This window comes from Gekko japonicus, unplaced genomic scaffold, assembly GCF_001447785.1.
Source record: "Gekko japonicus isolate JY-2015 unplaced genomic scaffold, Gekko_japonicus_V1.1 scaffold806, whole genome shotgun sequence".
Classification (NCBI taxonomy): domain Eukaryota; kingdom Metazoa; phylum Chordata; class Lepidosauria; order Squamata; family Gekkonidae; genus Gekko; species Gekko japonicus.
The window spans coordinates 219645-241066 of record NW_015160234.1 but is presented as its reverse complement, the minus strand read 5'-3'; the positions used below and the strand labels follow the sequence as shown (position 1 = coordinate 241066).

At 42.2% G+C, this 21422-nt stretch overlaps 1 protein-coding gene across 2 annotated transcripts in view; it reads left to right on the top strand.

Annotated features, from left to right (window-relative positions):
* The window catches only part of SMAP1 (small ArfGAP 1), a 100663-nt gene that overhangs the window by 67521 nt on the left and 11720 nt on the right, over window positions 1-21422 (top strand). For both annotated transcript variants that reach the window (XM_015412694.1, XM_015412701.1), the window contains one exon: window positions 9050-9134. In XM_015412694.1, the coding sequence (XP_015268180.1) occupies window positions 9050-9134 (85 nt within the window). The remainder of the gene's footprint in view (window positions 1-9049; window positions 9135-21422) is intronic.

Here is a 21422-nt window from a genome sequence, read left to right as displayed (position 1 = left end):
TACACACAATACTCTACCTCATTCCTTGGACCGTCCTCTGGCTCTACTTCAACCTCTCTCTCTTGCCGAAGAGAGCAGGGAAACGTCCAGTCCCCAGTCCAGCCGACTGTGGAGTGGCTTAATTTCTGCTGCCTCCCAGGGGTGAAGACTGCCTTGCAACTGTCCCTGTTTTCCCGCACATTTTTGGCCTCGGGGCAGCTGGGAACTGTAGGCCAACAGATGAGAAAGCCCCATTCAACCCACTGAGTGATACCCCTGCAGGCCCCTCTGGAACTACAGCTCAATTTAATGATCTGCACAACTACCCTATTAGGTATGTTAAGGTTGAAAGTGTGTGAATGGTCCATAATCCCCCAGGCAGCTTTTAAAACATGAACCTGGGACCTGCACATCATCCTCTGAAGCGCTCTCAGGTACATATCTGTGGCAGTAATGGGGTGACTGCTGGCACCTTTTCCTATCCTTTTTTGCCTTGTGGTATTCTGCCTGTGGTGTGATCTGTCTTTTTTGTGGTGTGGCATGATTGGGTTATTGGGTTTGTTTCTTTTGAAGGGGAAGTGATGTGTTGTGAGTGAGGACATATTTTACCTCAGAATACACCAGGTCCCATATGCAACTGACAATTCCAACTGTCTTGTGGGGGGGGGGCTTTGAAGGGTGGAATGGAGTGAAGTCCAATCAGCTTCCATATGCAAATGACCTTGAAATGCTGGCCCAATCAGAGAAGAGTGGACTGAAGTGGCCCAGCCGTAGAAGCCTCGTCCCTGCACTCAGTCTGCAGATGGTCCTCTCCTGTCAGAGGCCCAGAGCAGACTGAGCTGAACACGCTGGCCGGGGCTGACGTGGGCGGGACTACACAAAGCAGCCAGCCAACCCAGCCAGTGTCTTCTGACTGACAATTCAAGCCTCCAAACACTGTTGGTGTGCATTGGAACGTTGGGCCCCACTACGGCTTTATATATAAGGGACAGATAAGATGTTTATGGATTGTTGGCTTGATCCAGCATAGCTGCTCTTGAGTCCAGCATCCTGTTACACACAATGGCCAACCCAGATGCCCCTCGAAGGCTTACAAACGGGGGACAGAGGCCTAAATATCTCCTTGTTCTTGTCTCTCAGTACATGGGCATTTAGAGGATTACTGCCTCTGAGCATGAAGGTTTCATTTGAGTTCATGTTGCTAGTAGCCATTGTTGGATCTTATCCTTCATGAATTGTCTGATCTTACTAAAGCCTGCTAGACTAGTAGTAATCACTACATCATATGGCACTGTGTTCTACAAGTTATTTAGTTGTTTTATTGCTGAAGAATGAAAAAAGGCAGGGTGTAAACATTCTAATAAGTTAGATAAATAAATTGTGTGAAGAATTACTTCCTTTTGCCTATCGTGAATCTGCTGCCCACCAACTTCATTGGGTGTCTGTGAGTTCTAAAAAAATTCCCTACCCCGTGATAATTTTGGTTGTCTTTTTCTATCCTTTTTCTGTCAAAATCTGGTTTACCTATGTCTGGTAAGTATAACATGGTTTAAACAAACTACACTCAGTTATGACAGCTGAATGCCAGTAGTGTATCCAAAAACATACAAAGAGAGTTTGTATACCCAGGGCCCTTTTTTTGGAAAAAGCCGTGCTGGTGTCATGGACCAGTCTGCTTTAACTGAAGAGCATTCAGCTGATGCTGATAACAGCCCTGCCAGCACCTCTGAGACTCAGCCAGCTGACCCTCCTAATGACCCTGAGACATAACAGGCAGGTCCTAGTGCCCCAGTTGGTGAAGACAGCAGGCACTCCAGCCCCATGAGCACTGGGAACACGGAAGAGACAACCCAGAGAGGTGATGCCCCAACAATCCAAGATCGTGGGGAAACTTCACAGACTGCCTTGCCTCCTCTGTCCCCAGAGCCAGGGGAATGCAGGAGGAGGAGGGTGTGCTTGGAGCTCCACGAGAGGAGGTGGAGCGCACGCCTTGCTGCCTGGCAACTGCCAGATCAAGAGGAACACCTGGAATTAATGGACAGTGCTCTCGCAAGCAATGAGACCCAGCTGTGAGCTGCCAATAAAGGACAGGGTTTCAGAGGAGGAAGGCGTGGGAGCAACTTGTCACCTTCCTGGAGATGCACACCCACACCACCCGGACCTGTTTCTGGCTGCTATTCCTGAACCTTTTGGCTTTGACCCCGGACCTGCTTGACACGCCTCTTGGACCCGCTTGAACTCTGTTTCTTGGACCCTCAACTGGCTTCCCTTGTGTATGACTCTTGGACTGAACTCTTGACTTACACTTCTGATTAGTGATTCTGTCTTGTCCCTTTGGTCTTGCCTGAGTCTGCTCTGACCCAGGACAGGTGGAACTCTCAAGAGGAAAATGGAGTTTTCAAGTGTATACAGAAAACTCATGAACTTTTAAACATTTTTAAAAGGATTTTGTTGAAAAGATTCTGGAACGTTCCCCCACAAAAAAAGTCTTGTATGCCACAATTGGAAATGGACAAAAGAGTGGAATTATTTTCAGTACACTTACGCATGTGAAGTGTTGATTAGTAAACATCGTTCTGAGCCCATTATGCATTTTTAATGTGTACAGTGAAAAGGCAGTAATTTTCTGTATCAAGCAGCAATGTGACTGCAAAAACACAAGAAAAGGGGATCAGAACAGTGGGATCAGCTAATGAAAGGTGGAAAAATTGGAGGATTCAGATTTAAAGAACCCTAGTGCTTTGGAAAGAAGGTAGTGGGCAGTTGTCCAGCCCTGGTTAAAGATAAGTTCCAAAATGTCTGTCTTGGGAAGGGAAAAGAATTTTTCTGCAGCAGTATAACAGTCTGTGGACCCAGAGCATTCTTCCCTCCCTCCCTCTCTCCCTCCCATTTAAGGTAAACAATAATAATTTTTACAGATAACCCAGCATCATAATTTTAAAAAATCACAAGCCTGTAGCTGATGAATTGAGAATGTTAAATAAGAGATTCTTTTAGTGCTAATTGTGTATCTAGGTGACAGACCTTCATGCATATAAATGCCACTTAAACAAGTCATTCAAATCCCCAGGCTTCCATTTTGTAAATACACTATACAACCATGCCTGCATCAGCTGGTCAATAAGCCTGACAGTTACTCAGATGAGTAGTCAATATTTACTAAGTTTAGCTTTATATTCTTAGATTGGTGATAAGGTAAAACAATTTCCTCAACTTTTAGTTAACTCTTATCTGTCAGCAGAAACCTTTAACAACCTCCTTTGTAGAACATTTATTGTGGACGAATACCAGCTTCTGTGTTAATTTTATTCTTATTTCTGAAGTCTAATATGCAATGCATTTTAGCAGTAATTTGGTAGCAATCCAAACTGTACAGCTGTGATTTACTAGTTCAAAGTAAAGGTAGAAGAAAACGAAGTCATATGTTCAACGTTTTGATACCTTAAACAAAGTCTTCCATATTCAGTAAGCTTTCCTTTCTGTTCTAATGACAAGCCTAAGGGGGCCTTAGTCAACTGGGAGTGTAACTACTTAACAGATTTCTTTTTTAAAAAGGTAAAATTAAGATTAATAAAGTATCATTACATAAATAAGAGTCAGCATCTAGTATAATGAAAGTCCTATGGAAATTATTCACAATAAAACAAAGTGAACTGTGTAGTGGGGTAATGTTAACTTGTAGCATTGCATGCCATGGTTTTATATATTTTGTTAGCAAGAAAGGGCTGAAAGGAGTTTTGAAGAGTTTTTCAGACAGGGAACCTTTAGTGGGAGTGATAGCTTTTTAATGCATGCTTATTGAACTAAGTGGTATGAAAAGGGCATATTGAGCTGTCAGGAAAAATATCTGCAGGCCTATTGAAAATTTACAGAAGACAGCTAACATTACTTTCCTGCCTTAAGGGAGGGAGCTCTTGTATGTTTAGACAATCATTTTAAAACGTTATTGCCACCAAGGCAATAAAGAGAGAATGCATCCAATTAGTTTATATATGAAAATTACAGTTTGAACCTAATAAGAGCAAAATAAGGTTTTGTTCAGTAATTATGGACACTTTGCAAACCTTGAGTAAATTGCAAATTTTTCTTGGTGACACTGGTTTTTTAAAGTTTTAATAAAAAGTTTTCATAGTGGTTTGTGAGTAGCTTGAATTATTTACTAGAAGCAAAATCAAAAGGTGTGAGAATCTAGATTTTGTCCTTGAATTGAGCAGATTTCATTCTGTCACTGATGCAAAACGTATTCGACATAGGTAGTCACTAGTGTGGCTTCTTAGGTTAATAAACATGGGAAAATATCAGAGTGTGATTGACATATTCTAAGAGGTGATTGGTTTGGGTACAATAACATATTCAAATGTAAAATAATGTAGGCTTTTCCACCAGGGATTTACACTACCCTATATACATAGTTCAGACAATATTTATCCACGCTTTTTACAGAGACCAGCCAGATCCATTTGACACAACCTGAGCATTGTCTGCCTGAGCACTGAATAACATCCAAGTGTTAAGCACAATATTTTTTGTATTTAAAGACTGGCTTAAATTTACTCTTTCACTGTGAAGAGTGTCTTGGATCAGGGAATGCTTCTTACAAGCAGCGTTATATATTACCTGTGGTGTTGGCAGCAAAGGACATGCTAAACTGTAAAGAAGTGAAATCTGCTTTGACAATAGTCATGGCATGTGCACCTGTGGAGCAGTGTGTGACTTAAAACTGTCGAGTTTCTCTGTCTGCTTCTTCCAATAGTATAAAGTGAACTATATTCTCCAGCCTTTGCCTGTGCAAATCTCTTAATAGTGAAGCTTCAGGATTTGAAAGAAAATAGAGGTAGACTATGCATTGGTTGGTAGATACAATACAGTAATATACTTTTGTGTGTATGCTTAGTTTTATTTATCTCCATTAGTTATTGGAAGAAACTTCCAATTGAAGGAAATAATTGGATCACATTTCTAAATCTTTTTTGTAAAACTGTCATGTAACAAAATGGCAGACAGTTTGAACAAATGTGAAGGAGCTGCTTTCAGATTAAATTATATTGAGAATCTGTATAAATTATGTGCATCTATGCTGCTGATACTTGAGTAATGAAGACATTAATTTGAATTAGACATGTGTTCTACATGACTCTATAAGTTATAACATTATTTCTGACTTGATACAAAAATATTTGAATACCTTATAAAAGGACTAACATCAATTCATAGCTCACTGATGTGAATTCTTGTGCAGTGAAGTGAAAACTTGTACAGTTCCGCAGGGCCTGCAAGACGGAGATCTTCCACCAGGCTGTTGAGTAGGAGCCGCCACTGCCACTACCACTCCATTATATAGTGATACTGCCAGAGGGCAGGGTAACATCTAGCTGTGGTCCTGGCCTGTCCTTCAGCTATGCAAGATGCTGGGAGCTTTTAGTCGTGCTCTGATAGATTTGAATTTTAACTGGTTTATCTATATGGAATTTTAACTGTTTTATATATTGTATGCACTTTGTGCCTGTGTAAGCCGCCCTGAGCCCGTTCGTGGGGAGGGCGGGGTATAAATATAATAAAAATTAAAAAAAATTGTAGCAGCACAAATAGCATGTGGTCTGATCTGCTGTGTTTGCTGGAAAGTAAGGTGACCCTGAATGTAAGACAGCCCCCCCCCAAAAAAAGAGGTTATACACAAAAGCAGATGCTCCTGAGTTTAAGACAGCCTCTCCTAAAAAGCAGCACAATAAACAAAGCTTTTTACTGAATAGTGATCAACAAGCAGGGACCCATGAGAAACTCATGGGGAAATTCTCCCACTGGTCACTGCTTAGTCCTCTGGTTTTTGACACCGTAAGACAGACCGTTCTGTACCCTTTCCTCTCACTGCCACTTTGCTGCTGTACCTGCCTAACCCCCACCCTTGGCACTCCACTCACCTCCCTGCTCTTGCTGCTCTCTCTACCTATCCCCTCCACCCTCACTTCTGCCCCTCCCTACACTGCCAGAACAACACACCTACCTCCTCCAGTGCTACAGGAATCATAGCACCTTCCTCCTTACTGCTGAGCCTGCCTCTTGGCATTATAATTCTTCATAAGTAGAACTGGATCATGCTATTTCAAATTTAAAAAGGCAAGAGACTCCCCCCCCTCCCCTCAGGGCCTGTAAAACGGAGGTCTTCTGGCAGGCTTTCAAGTAGGGTGCCGCCTTAACACCATGGCCCTGGCCCTAACATCAACATCACCACCAACTGGACAACTAACAGCCTGGACTAGGGTGTAGGTGGCCATTCAAATGTGGACAGAACATCGCCATCTTTTATTATACTATGTACTGAGCAGTTATGGTTTTATATTGTAATCTTAACTTAATTTGTTTTACTATATTATGGCGTTTTAATGTATATATTCATATGTATGTTTGTTAGCCACCCTGAGCCCACCACGGCAGGGAGGGCGGAATATAAATTTAATAAATAATAATAATAACTGAACTACTGGTAAAGGCTGAGATAATGACCAACTGGCACTGCACTTCTAAACAGAATTATACCCTTCTAAGTCCATTGAAATCGGTGGGTTTAGAAGGGTATAACTCTCATTGGGAATACACTATTAAACTGTCTCATCCCCACACCAGTCACAATGCTGTCTTTAAGCTAGGAAGTCACATTTTTTCCAAGAGGCTGTTACACCACCAATCCAGTAGGGATGTCTAACATGTCCACAGACTCATAACAGCTGTAGCAAATGTTGTGCGAAATTGCTATAAAACCTGTGGGCTTTGAGCGTTCGTCCTGGGAAAAAAGGAAACTGAATTACTAGGCAACTCTTGCTTGCAGCACAAGGGAAGAAGCAAAAGCTGGTGTGGAGTAAATGACTGAGCCAGAAATACGGGTCAGTGCTAGTGGAGGAGCAAATCCATCTCCACCATTCCGACCACTTCTTACTATTTGCCAGGCAAGGAACTGCAGTTTTCATAGCCAGCAAGTCCACCCGACTTCTCCCCTCCAGAAAGGCATTGGCCACTTCCACACTGTCATTTTTGTCACTCATTTGTCACTGTTGCATCAGGATTCCCCCCCCCCCAATGTGTTTTGCTCTCTCTAGTAGTCCCAGAGGGAGCGAAACACATGTGGAAAGGGGGAGGGACACCCCCCAAAAAAAGGAATAGGGACAAAATAGTGAAACAATGACAGTGGGCAAGTAGCCCTTGTTTTCAATGTCATTCCTGTCTACTGGTGAATGAGTTTGCACACTTTCTCCAACAGTGTCCACATGCACTGTGAATTATTTTTCACAACTTCCCATTGTTTCTGCACTGTACCACAACATCTGGAAGCCAACCCCTCATTTTTTAAAAAAAGCCAAAAAAAATTTTTAAAGCATTAAATTTGGTGAATTCTGAATTTGCCATAATGTATGTATGTGTCCTGTGAATGAAAACTGTTGCTAGCTAAAAAGATAAATTTTGCCCTATTGGTTCTGGATAGAGAGATTAGAACATGTACACAATTACTGATCCTTAGAGCAATAGTTTTGTGCTGAACTACATGTCAAGTTATAGTAGTTATCTACACAGAAGAATCTTCCACGTGGGAAATTTTTTACATTTTTTGATGGCCTTCTAATCACACATGTATGTGCACACATATGCATAGATAGGTGTTAGTATTTGGCAATTTCTGTCCTGTTTTATTTCTCTACTAAGACCTACTACAGATATAATGCTGACTGATTACAAACCCATGGTTGCTGATTGCAAGTGCCCTTTGGATTTGTATTTTGGTCTTCTATTTTTCTAAATTGAAAAGCACCAGGATGTATAGCTTTTTCCTCACAGGAAAGATGATCCTGTGATCATTCTTGGTGTCAAATTCAATTATTTTATTTGCTAGTTTCATGACAAACTTATTCCCTTGGTTAATATTTATTTTGGACAAAGCTAACTGTGACTTGAGATTGTGTTGATATCCTTATTAACTCAAAAGATGATTGCATGTTTGCTTACAGATGTGTTGGGACTCAGGAGATGAGCTTATAATTAACTCAAGGTGAAAACTAATATGCTTTCTGTTGATGTGCTAGGGATTGTCTTAAAATCTCTACTTGCGTTTCTTGTCACAAACACTGACCATTGTTTGTGGCTGGAATCTGAGATGATCCAAGTCAGGATTGTTTTCTCCTAGGATTAGCATTCTTGCAAAGGAAACTTTGCTCTGTGTTTTTTTTGCAGTTATTTCCTCTGAGTCTGATCAAGCTGCTTCTTCCCCTTAGCATTCTGGCAATTGTTGTCTGGTTATGAAACTGAGGGGCAGTTTAAGCTGTGTACCAGGGTAGGGGCAAGTGTTTAAAAACTACTTCACATTTATATAGCACATCTCTCATTGTTGAATGTGCTTCACCATAGTTATCATAATAGTTATTTTTAGTGCATGGAAGGTGATGCACATTGGAACAAAAAGTCATAACTTTAAGTTAATGCTGACACAGGAAGGAATAATCTTGATTAACCAGTTCTGCACTTTTTCCTGCTCTGCAATACTCCTTTTGAGATATGGAGACTCAAACTTTACACAGTATTCCAAATAAGGCCATACTCAGATATATGCAAAGGCATTACAGAATTGGCCATCTCATTTTAGTACCTTTTCTTATAATCCCCACTACTGCACATGCTGAGTTGACATTTCATTGAGCTATCCATGACAACCCCAAAATCTTTCTCTTTCAGTCTCTGCCAGTTTATAATCCATAAGCATTTATTTAAAGTGACAATTGCTTTTATTTACATTGAACATTACAATTATGGTAATCTTTGTGAAGTAATTCAGCAATTATGTGTTATGTAAATGTTTTTAAACACTTGCTCCAACATGGGTACAAGCAGCGCATTTTATCATCTCTCTGCCTCCTCCATTCCCTCCTATATGCACTGTTAACATTAAGATAATCTGATGACTCTTTCAACTAAAAACTGAGGCTGAGCAAAGTCACTTTTTTGTGGTGCTTAATTTTTTGATTCTCTAGGATGTTAATGGGAATTTTTTTAGTTAAAACTGCATGTTTATTTTTGTTTTAAAATAAAGCCTGAGAAGAAAGACGATCAGCAACTGGAGCTTAAGGCAAGTCCCAAGAAAATTCCAGACTCTACTGTTGATCTTTTAGGACTCGGTGAGTAGTAAATTATCTTAGTATTAACTTGCATAAAATTACTTCAGCAGTACTTATGCTACAGTAAATTTAATGGCTTGATGCTTCATATGCTGGCAAGTATCATTGGTTAAACTCTAAAATAGTGTTGTAGTGTGCTGATTTACATAGAAAAGAACTGTAGGGGATCTGTTCCTGTCAGTGCTGTCTTTACTAAACTGTAAGTAATGAGCTCCTTAGGGAAGGGAAAACTATCAAAGTGATCTTCAAAGCATTTGTGGACTGTGACACCATGCTTTTTAAAAGTTAGGATTGCCTTATTATATTTCTCCAAAGTAGACAGCTCTCTAATGTCAATGTGAACATTGTGCAGCTTCTGTTGAATGCCTCTGCTTCTACTGAGGGATCTAAGGGACTGTGCAACCAGTTCGGCATACTCAAGGGAGCTTTGGACTTGGGTTGCTCATACAACAGTTCCCCATGCCACATGGAAACTGATGATATTCAGAGTAGGTTGAGAGATGCAATGAGGTTTCCTCAATGAGAGAGAGAGAGAGAATCTACTGAATGAATGGATGTGAGTCCCAGAGCTTGCCTTTTGCTTTATATCCACTTCTTCATCTGTACAGGATGATTATGTCTTTAAATGTCCGGGGTTTCCTTATATCAGTGTCGTATATATAAGAGTATCTTATAATTAATTCTAAACACCTCAGAATCCCAGTCTTTCAGCGGCCTAGTTCTGATCAAAACTAACTAAGATTGTTCCTTAACCATAGCTCTAGAACAAGGGTACCCAACCTTTTTGAATCAGTGAACACATTTGGAATTTTGACACGGGGTGGGTGTCAACCACAAAATGGCTGCTGCCGGAGCCAGCACCAACCTCAAAATGTCAGCCAGCTAAGTTATATATAACTGCAATAGTTAACTCTTCAACATTTCAGGCAGAAGATCTGTTTAATAGAATGCCTTTTAAAATGAACATACTGCTTTGAAATATTTTCTTCAATACACATAGTTTACCTGAAGTTAGACTGTGAAGATTCTTGTACTCCGTTGGCAGCTGCTTCCAGTGCAACATATTTAAAGATCTGCACAGCTGATTGGATCTCCAGTGGCCAGTGAGAAGCCCTGCTGAGAAGCCCCACCCACTTTCTAAAAACACTTGGTGGGTGCCAAGAAAGGTGTCAGCAGGAGCCATGTTGGGGACCTCTGTTCTAAAACATGCAATCTGATCTTAGAAACATTGCTACCAGGGTACTTAACTTAGCCAAATTTGCGATTCAACTGACTTTCAGTTCTTTTATGCACAAATATCACTTTAGGTGAATGTTTAAAATGATCTAATGCAGCTGTGTATTTGAGCCCTTCATTCATTCATTCATTCATTCATTCATTCATTCATTCATTCATTCATTCACATTTATAGCCTGCCCTTCCCAGAGGCAGGCTCAGGGCGGGTAACAACACTTCATTTATACAACATATATTAGTTAATAAAATAAAATTCAAATTTAAAAAATCATCATAAATATTAAAATGGTGGCCACAGCTGATAACAAAGAAATTTTTTGGTTGTGGGAGGTTGCTGGCCATAGCCAGTAGTCGTTAACAGAGTGACAAACACCTCAGGGAGGCCATATATGGACGTCTGCCGCCTCAGCCAAAGGCCTGGTGGAACAGCTCCATCTTGCAGGCCCTGCAAAATCGAAGTAAATCCCGCAGAGCCCTGATCTCAGTGGGGAGCATGTTCCACCAGGCAAGGGCCAGGGCAGAAAAGGCCCTGGCCCTGGTTGAGGCAAGATGAATGTCTTTCGGGCCAGGGACTACCAGGAGATGTTGATCCATAGGGCGTAGTGCTCTTCAGGGCATATATGGGAAGAGGCAGTCCCTCAGATATATTGGTCCCAGGCCGTGTAAGGCTTTAAAAGTTATTACCAACACCTTGAAGTGGATCCGGAGCTCTACCGGTAACCATTGCAATTGACAGAGTACCTGCCAAACATGAGCCCACATAGGTGTCACCGTTAACAGGTGCGCCACTGCATTTTGCACCAGCAGTAATTTTCGGTTTAGCCTCAAAGGTAAGCCTGCGTGGAGCGAATTACAGTAGTCAAGCCTGTAAGTGACCATTGTGTCGGTCACTGTAGCCAAGTCTTGGGGTTTCAGCAACCTAGTCTGCCGAAGATGGAAAAAGGCAGATCAGGCAGCTACAGTAACCTGGGCCTCCATAGAGAGAGAGGCATCCAGTGTCACTCCCAGACTCCTCACCTTCTGGGCTGGCACCAAAGGTGCCCCTTCCAGTTTGGGGAGCCTGATAGCCATATCCGCTCCCTTCCGACTTAGGTACAGGACCTCCATCTTCGATGGATTTAGCTTCAATCGACTCTGCCACAACCATCCAGCCACAGTCTCCAAAGCCTCAACCAAGTTATCGGGCTGAGAATGGATGGCCTTCCAATGGCAGATAGAGCTTGGTGTTATTTGCGTATTGATGGCATCCCAGCCCATACCTCTGGACCAACTGGGCAAGGGGGCACATATAGATGTTAAATAGATTTGGCGAGAGGGTTGCGTCCTGCAGCACTCCACATTCCATTGGGTATCCTGGGGAAGTCCTCTCGCCCAGCGCCACCCTCTGTCCCCAACCATGGAGAAAGGAAGAAAACCATTGCAGGGCAGTCTACTGAACTCCTACATTGGCAAGGCGGTGGGTCAATTATAATTGACTGTGTTGAACGCTACTGTCAGATCAAGTAATAGCAGTGCCGCCCCGATCCAGATGTTTACGGAGGTCATCCGTAAGGCGACCAGAGCCATCTCTGTCCCATGGCCAGGGTGGAAGCCAGACTGGAAAGGATCGATGGAAGCATCATCCAGGAAAGCTTGGAGTTGTTCGGCCACCGCTCTCTCAACCACTTCACCAAGGAATGGTAGATTCGACATAGGGTGGTAGTTGGCTAGGACCATAGTGTCCAGTATTGGTTTTTTAAAGAGCAGACAGACTACCACCTCCTTTAGAGTCCCTGGGAAAGTCCCAGTAGCCAGGAACAAGTTGATAATTTCTCCCAGAGGGACCCAAGTGCTCTCCCTGCAAGCCTTCACTAGCCACAAAGGGCAAGGATCAAGGAGGCAGGTAGTGGGTCTCACAGCTGCCAAGATCCTGTCAACTTCCTCCTGGGAAGGGTCAGCTGAAGTGGTCCAATATTGGACCTGAAGACGGACAAGGGGCTTCCAGTTCCCTTACTGTCTCAAGTGTGCTCGGGAGGTCATGGCAGAGTGTCATGATTTTCTCTGCTAAATAGCTCGCAAATGCCTCACAGCCAGTAGCCAATTCTCTACTGTTTGGACTGCCATGTGGCAGAGTTGTAAGAAACCGAATAATTCTAAATAATTGGGCTGGGCACAAGCTCGCAGACTCAGTGGTGGTCGTGTAGAAATCTTTCTTCGTGGTCTGCACCGCCATCTCATAGGCTTTCATAAGCATCCTATAGGATGTTCCTACACTTCGTCGTGAGCATGCCACCGCCTTTGTTCTAGCGTCTTAGCTTCCACTTCATCCTCCGCCGTTCCAAGGTATACCATGGTGCTGCTTTGATACGAGGGTGTAGAGAGCGCCGAGGGGCAATCTCATCTATGGCTTCGTAGAGCGGGTGTTCCCAGTCCTCCACCAGCTCATCTAATGAGCTGCCAGGGGGCATCGGATCCTGCAGAGCTTCTTGAAGCCAACCAGGGTCCATTTGGCTCTGCAGGCGAGCATAAATGCACTCACTGCCTAAACAAGCAGGGCATGGTATGCTCAGCCGGACCTTCAGGGTGAAGTGGTCAGACCATGGGACTACATCTGTAGCCATCTGATCAACATTTATCGCCATCCCAAAAATCAGATCCAGCATGTGGCCTGCTTGATGCGTGGGAGTCAATATAAACTGAGAGAGTCCCAGTGCCTCCATGGACACTGGGGTGCTTTCTGTTATAAGAACATAAGAGATGCCAATGTTGGATCAGGCCAAAGGCCCATCCAGTCCAACACTGTATCACACAGTGGCCAGAAATACCAGTGCCATCAGGAGGTCCACCAGTGGGGCCAGGACATCAGAAGCCCTCCCACTGTTGTCCCCCCCAAGCACCAAGATGACAGAGCATCACTTGCCCCAGAGTCCCTATCTATACCTTGTGGCTAATAGCCACTGATGGACCTCTGCTCCATATGCTTATCTAATTCCCTTTTGAAGCCGTCCATGCTTGTAGCCGCCACCACTTTCTGTGGCAGTGAATTCCATGTGTTAATCACTCTTTGGGTGAAGAAGTACTTCCTTTTATCCGTTCTAACTCGACCGCTCAGCAATTTCATGGAGTGCCCACGAGTTCTTGTATTGTGCGAAAGGGAGAAAAGTACCTCTTTATCTACCTGCTCTTTCCCATGCATAATCTTATAAACCTCAATCATGTCACCCCTCAGTCGTCATTTCTCCAAGCTAAAGAGCCCTAAGCGCCTTAACCTTTCCTCATAGGGAAAGTGTTCCAACCCTTTTATCATTCGAGTTGCCCTTTTCTGCACTTTTTCCAAAGCTATAATATCCTTTATAACACTTGAGTAAGGGGATTATCTTTTCCTTTCAGCTACAATTGAGCTTCAACTAAATGTTGACATTGAAAAACATGATTATATTTACATGTTAAACATGATTATATTTACGTGTAAAAAAGGCATGAGCTTACATTGGAAAAGCAGATTCAGCCTTGGAGTGTGGGGTGGCAGGGAGAGAGACTCCAGTGCTTAGAGTGAAACTGACAGAGCAGATCAATCTGAATGACTATAATTTGTTTGTCATATGTTGATTATATATATTATATGATGAAGAACACTGCTTTTGATGTAGCAATTTGACATGAATTTATACCTCAGGTTCAGACTCCTAAGATAGAGACTGAAGTCTGAACTACCACTGTGGAAATCAGATGCCAATAAATGAGACTTATGTAGGTTAAGGTTGCATATTTTATTGTGCTGTCTTACTGATGGAAATGCAGGAATCTTTCAAGTTTCATACATTCTTCAGGCTATGTGGTGTCGAGTTAGCACATCTCATTAAAACAAATGTGATGCTCTAAAAGCATAGCATTTGACTCAACATCATGTTTATCTAAAACAGTTGACTTGATAATATAAGATCATGAATATATACAAAATCATCAATGTATATAAAATCATCAATATATCTGCAGATAAAGAAGGGAGATTTTTCTGCCAACTTGAGGGGACCCCCCCCCCAAGTTTGCAGATAAATCTAAAAACTTACCCAAGGGGGGTGGGGTGGAGCAACAGTGGAGCTGTGCAGTCGCATCCAATACTGCTTCCACGTCAACCTCCTACAAAAGTACTAAAATTAAAAAATGGACTACAATTGAAACATTATAGCCCTACCAAAACTATGGGGAAAACCAAGGGACCAAAAGGTGGCTGGGGTTTTATGGAACTGTATTTTATATTTTGTCATTGTTGGTGTAACCGAATGTTGGTTTTAAATTGTTCGTAAGCCGCCCTGAGCCGCTTCGGCGGGAGGGCGGGGTAGAAATTTAATAATAAATAAATAAAATAAAAAGATAAGAAACAGCATCACTCCTATTATGAATAAATTGGATGAAGTTAACAAAAAGCGAAGGTGGAGACAGCGGTTACTGGTATGCAAAAGAACTCTAAAGAAATAGCTAAATTGAAAACTTTTGAAGGATGGGCAAAAAGTAAGCTAATGCTGTTAGAAATTAAATCACGGGAAACTAAAGTAAAATTTCATGGAATTTCCCTGAACTTTAATTTAAACAAGGACCTTACTGCCAGTTTATACGAGTGGCTAGAGGGAATTATAAAGCTTCCGGGGCCTGTAGTAAACAGTGCCTACTGTTTAAACCTTTCCCGAACGGGTTTACCAGCATTGATACTGGATATAGTGGCAGAACTTAAGGATACAAAGATCAAGTGGCACCTTTTGGAAATTGCTAGGAAGAATAGAGGTCTGAAGCTTGAAAACACCTTGGTTCAGCTCTATCCAGATATTCCTTTTGAAATATTAAATGCCCAATTGCACAAAAGCTCGCAGAGAGGAACTATAGGTACCGTTTCTTCCGCTTGGCCATATACTGGTGACACGCCAAGGATGCATATACACAGCTCATGATTTAACATCTGGTGAGGAGCTTCTGAAGGCGTTGGAATTGGACTTGGGCTAAGAAGCTAAGAATTGGTAACCGGAAGAAGAGGAAGGCACCATAAGGCTGTAAAGAACTACATTGGAGGAGACTGTAGTCCCAGAGCTTTTTCTCTTTCCCCAAGAAAAAGAAAAGTAGTCTGGAATATAAGGTGCAGAGGAGCACGCGAGAAGGGCTAATGGGGCAACCCCCCACCTCCCCAATGGGCAAGACCCACACTTTGCGTTTACTCAGTTGTTGTGTGTTTTTTGTAGTACCAAAGAAAAATGGGGATCTGACAGCCATAAATAGACACGGTACAGGACTGGGCCTTTCTGTCTCAGGAAAGGGAACAGAAGATTTGGTTCCTGATGACAGAGGTACTAACGAACTCCAAATCAGATCTGATGACCCTAGTCAGGCTTTTGGGAATGCAGCTCTCCTGTCAAGACATCAAACAGTGGGCTTGTTTCCATGCCAGGAAATCCCCCTTTTGAAACCCTTCATATTTATGTGGTTTTCCTTATAGAAGTCTACTTAAATTAGTGGGAACAGAAGGCGACTAGGGCCCTGGCTTCCTGGTCCTTCCTGGGCTTCTTACAGAGCCCCTAATCTAAGAGTCCCTAGGCTAAGAGCCACAGGCCTCTGGTGAGATGCAGCTTTAAATAGAAGCTTCACCCAGCGGCTAAAACAAAAATGTGTGAGCTAGAGGCTAAAAAACTTGTGAGCTAGCTCACACTAACTCAGCTTAGAGAGAACACTGCTGGGAACACAAGGATATTAGGTCCCTAGCTTTCTGGCCCTTCCTGGGCTTCTTATAGAGCCCCTAGTCTAAGAGTCCCTAGGCTAAGAGCCGCAGGCCAAGAGCCTCATGCCTCTGGCAAGGTACAGCCTTAAATAGAAGCCTCACCCAGCAGAGGGCGGGGCCAGCACCTGTTCAAATTACACCTAGGCAATCCAATTACAGTCAAATAATCACCCTCTCTCAAGTAGCCAGGACTCTGCAACAACTTAAAACTCACCCACACACCCCACAGTCCTCCCACACAGTACCTTCAGTTAAATCACCTCAGCTGAAAGCAAATAAAAAACACCACCCTAGCAGCTCTGTCTCCTGCTGCTTCTCAGAGTTCAGCTGGGTCAGCTAAGTTAAAATAAGCAAACAAAATATTTGCTTATTTTAAGCTAACACCAAGAATATGTCTAATTCCCCTCCCTCATCTGACAGACAAGCAATCTTTCATTTTAGAATGAAAAGAAAGGAACTTATGATCGCCAGAGAAACTTGGAAACTACTTATGTGGTACTCTTTTCCTCCTAGAAGTTATCTTTCTAGGTGGAAGAAAGACAAGTAGCTATTCCGTTGTTTTGTGAGGAATTTGCTCTATTTGTTAATAAAGATGGGGAATTTGAATATTTTAAATAGCAATTGGCAAATAGGGAGCAATAACCTTTGTATACAGGGGTCCCGCCCTTTCCAGTAATCCCAGAAATAAACGCAGAGACCAAGTCTTAAAGAATTGGTTTCTTTATTGAGAAATATGCGCGCACACAAATAAACACAATCACACATTCAATCAACACAGTACTACGAAAAATAGACTGAAATGGTACAGAGATATTCGCATGAGCAGGTAATTCGTTGAGGGGTGATACGTACGTGTCCTGAAGAGATGAAGCAATCCTACAGTGAAAAAGAGGAAGGGAGACTATAAGGGAAAAGGGTCGTATTCTGAACCGGCAGAACACATGGAGAGACTCTGGGCAAGATAGGTTGGGGTCAAGTATAGAGGAGAAGAGAGCAAGAGCATGGCTGATCCTGCTCTTTTTATACACTATTTGGACTTGGGGGTGGGCTTTACTGGCCACTTCCCCTGTCCCGTCCCCAGGAAGTTGCTAGACAAAAACTAGTTGCAGGACGATGGTGTGGCTAATGGTTGGGCAATATTGATTCCATTACTACTATCAGTGACACCTTTAGAAGAGAATAGCAGCAGCGGCCAGGGTCGTTAGTGTTGATGGCCTGATGGTCTCTCTGGGTGATGGGCTTGGCAGGTATGATGTGTCATCCAGCTAATCGCTTTATGCAAGTAGTTCTTTTGTTATACTGGGAAGCATATGTGTGGTATCTGGCAGAGGTGGGTGGGGGGGGATGTGTCTGCGTGCTAACAGAGGTTTCTGTTAATGGTGTCTCTGTAGAGATGTTCAGGCTTCCCTTTGCATGGCATTCCTCTACAGCATGCTTTTACTGGCTTCTGTGTGCTGTCTGTGGCTAGGGTGCTTGGCTCACCTCTGCTGCGTTGCAAGTGAGAGGTGGCTGGTAACCCATGGATCCATCTCCTTGGTCTCAGGAGGAGGCTTCCCTCATCTGGACACGTGTTCACAGTCCAGGCAGTTGGCATCAGCTTGTGGTCACTATGCAGCCCATGTCCTTAGCACACTCATTGCACAGTCCAGTTATTAGTTATGGTCCATAGGTCCATAGACGTGTTTTAAGCTCCTTGCAGGGCAACAAATTGCCTGAATATCCTGCTGTTCTTTACCTCTAGTTAAGTAACCCAGAATGTAAACCATATCGAGGAAGAAGAAATCTTTCTATTTAGAGGGTCATGAAGCTATCAACACAGTTTAGGGGCACATAGTAATATTCTGTTCCATATTAAAAATAAAGAATTGGCATAGGGCAGCCTGTGGTTCTCTTAAAGAGAAACCGGGTCTTATGAAAGCCCTGAAGCTTATTCTCTCTAAAGGAAAGGGGAGAGTACTGGATAACCGATCTCAGTTATTATGAAAGTTATGCTTGAAATAACAATAGCACAGGTTTGACACAATAGATATTGTTTATATGGCTATGATGTGTTTGTTTTTTCTGCACGTATCTGAATTCTGTGCCATAGTGAGGTGTTAATCTTTGTGGCTTAATAAGTCTATAAATTGTGGCACAGTTATAGTTACTATGGGAACCACAACTTTGATTGCCTGACTTTAGTATAGAATCCCCAGTGTATTGTTGCAGTAGTGCTCCTGCATTTACTATCGTAACAAGAGAAGAATGAAGTTAGCAAAAGCATGAACAAGTACCCCTGTGACTCACGGAATGTGCTGCTCATTTGCCACTAAAGGGCTTATTATTATTCACAGTGAACGTATCTCATAAACGTTTTATTCTGTACGTGTAAAAATACTTCAGTTGAATCAAATAATGATCATGTACAAATTCAAAATGGGCTCTCTGGTTCTCTTTCTCAGAATAGCTCTATTTTCTAGCTACTTAAACTAGAAATATTTATATTTACATTGGTTAAAGCAAGAACTGAGAGTTAGAAACAAAGTCAACATTTGCAGAACATGTCATTCTGTATATTTAGTTTTGTTTTTCAAATTCCCTGAAATTACAAATAATGTGAAGGTTGTAGATTTTTAAAACATCCATATTGCAACAGCTCTACTTCTCAGTCCAAAACTCTGACAACTTTGCCCCATATGCTTTGATTTTAATTCTTCAAAGAAACCAACTTATTTATATGTCAACACATGAACTGTTGTGGATCATTCAGGATTACAGCACTTTAAGATTTCCTCGTGCCCCAACCTGGATAGCCCAGGCAAGCCCAATCTCATCAGATCTCGGAAGTTAAGCAGGGCCAACCCTGGCAAGTATTTGGATGGGAGACCTCCAGAGAATACCAGGCTATCAAGCCATTTCTCTGAATGTCCTCTGTGCCCCAGAGTTGCCAGAGGTTGCCATGACTTCCAGGCATGGGCACACACACAAAATGCAAAAAATAAGTATTCCTCATGATTAGCGATATTAATCAAAGAAACTTTAAAATAAAAACACTATTTCACTTCAAAGATTTGCTGTCAGCCAGCTAGTGTTTTGTGCAGAGTCACACCTACCTATTTTGACTGTAAAATACTAGAAAAACCAAATGTCCATATTGGTAGTGTGGCAAATAACAGTATTAAATGGTATCATTCTTTTGCATTTTCTTCACTATTTCATACTTATTCTTCCATGCTCATTACGAGTTAAACTATAATCTTTCACAAGTATCTTGAGTAAAAGAAGGATGAAAGTAATTTGATGATCTTCCCTTGCGGAAGGAAGATATGAAAGAGAGTTCAAGAGAATTGCTGACTTCCTGTCTCACTAATGAAGGAATTTTTTCCCCAGAGAGATTGAAAATTGCAGAAATGCCATGCACAAGGATCAAATGTTTGCATTCATCAAGCTGAAACACACTTGGGATTCTGCTTTCCCAAGTGTGAAGGTACAAGAGAGTGTATTCCTGGGCTGTTTCCTCCTTACTCCTAGAGATGCAGGACTGCCCTGACCTGAATAGCCCAGTCTTGTCAGTTCTTGGAAGCCAAGCAGGGTCAACTGTGGCAAGTACTTGGATGGGAGACCTCCAAGGAATACCAGAGGTTGGGAGGCGGGGGCAGGCTTTATTCAGCCACTTCTCTGAACATCCTCCAGGCCCCCAGTAGGGGTCAGCCACCAGAGGTCACCATGATTTCCAGGTGCACATGCACTGACATGCACATATAACACAAATGCACATATAAAAATACAAAACAAAACCAAAAAAAGAGATGCAGGACTTTGCTTTAGTTCTCTGTTAATGACAGCGTTGGTCTTGCTTTCTTGCCTTTGTAAAGCAGTGACTCTGTGATCTTTTTTCTGGAAGTGCTTGAATATCTGGGTGGACAGGAATAAATGTTGCTACAATCAAAAAGAATATGACAACCACTCTTATCCCACCATGCCACTGGTGTGAGGCTTCATAAAACATGATGTCTGACTCCCTTCACCTGGAGACCAATATGTTCCAGAGGATCAAGTTGTTCCAAGTACCTTTTTGGACCTATGTGTTTATTCTCAGTAAAATAGTCCATAAAGCACAACAGCTTGTTGTACTTACTTAGGCTAATACAGATGTTCAGTAACATGCAGTATACAAATAAACATGGTTCAGAATAAAACATTTACATCATAAAAGGATGGAACTAGTACATTTTAAAAGTTACCTAAAATATCAGTAAGCCTACTGTCAGAATTACATTAGCCGTCTGAACCCAATCAGTCAAGATAGTTGTGGGACTTGGTCATGGTGTTTTAGTGCCCATGAGATTAATTTTGCCATTGTTTCTATAGTCCCCTTGTTGGACCCCAAAAGGAGATTTAAGAAATTTATTTATTTATTTTATTTATTTAATTTCATTTATACCCCGCCCTCCCCGCATGCGGGCTCAGGGCGGCTTACAACAATATGGCACTCAGTGCAGTAAAACACAATAAAACGATTTAAAACAATTTAGTACAATGGGCAACGCCCAGGATCCCGCGTGACTAAAACCCTCTCTTCATATTGCACATGCCCTTACATCCCTTACAAATGATAATGTTTCTGTTTGAAATTGGTATGTAGTCAAGAAGAAGTCGGTAGAGGGCACTTGGCTATCTTAAGACACATTGATCCAAGTAGTACAAAGTCAAGTCTCTACCAGATTTTGGGAGAAGGTCTCCACAGTTTTCTTTACTTCCACAAGAATGCTCTTAATCCTTGATTTTAGGTGTTTAGTTTTCAAATTTGGTAACATAGATGGAGACAGTAGGCTGAATCCAGCAGTCCACGAGCATATGGATCATGGATCTTTCCCTTGTTCCCTTCCCCCCAGCAGAAAGATTTAAATATTTGTATTTGTAGAAGAATTTAGCCTGAACTATGTGTGTGTTTTGGTATGTATGCACATACTGGAATTTTAAATTGGGGGGTACCCATGAATCCCCCCCCTCATCTATTTGTGTGGTTAAGACAAAACCATTTCTAATTATTCATTTGGGGACAGTAATAACAGCAGATATGTAAATATACTGACACATAGGACACAGTGCGTAAGAGGGTTGCTGGTTCAAATCTTGTCCTTCCCTCATTTACCAAGTGGCCTCAGGCAAGCCATTTTCTCTCAGTCCCCTGTCTGTAATTGGGGATAATACTGGCCTAGCAAGACTGTCATAAGTATATGCTAATATATCTGGACACTGAAAGTGCTGTACAACTGCAAGTGTTAAGTGTGCTTCAGGAGGAATTTCTCAGACGTGGGATTGAAATG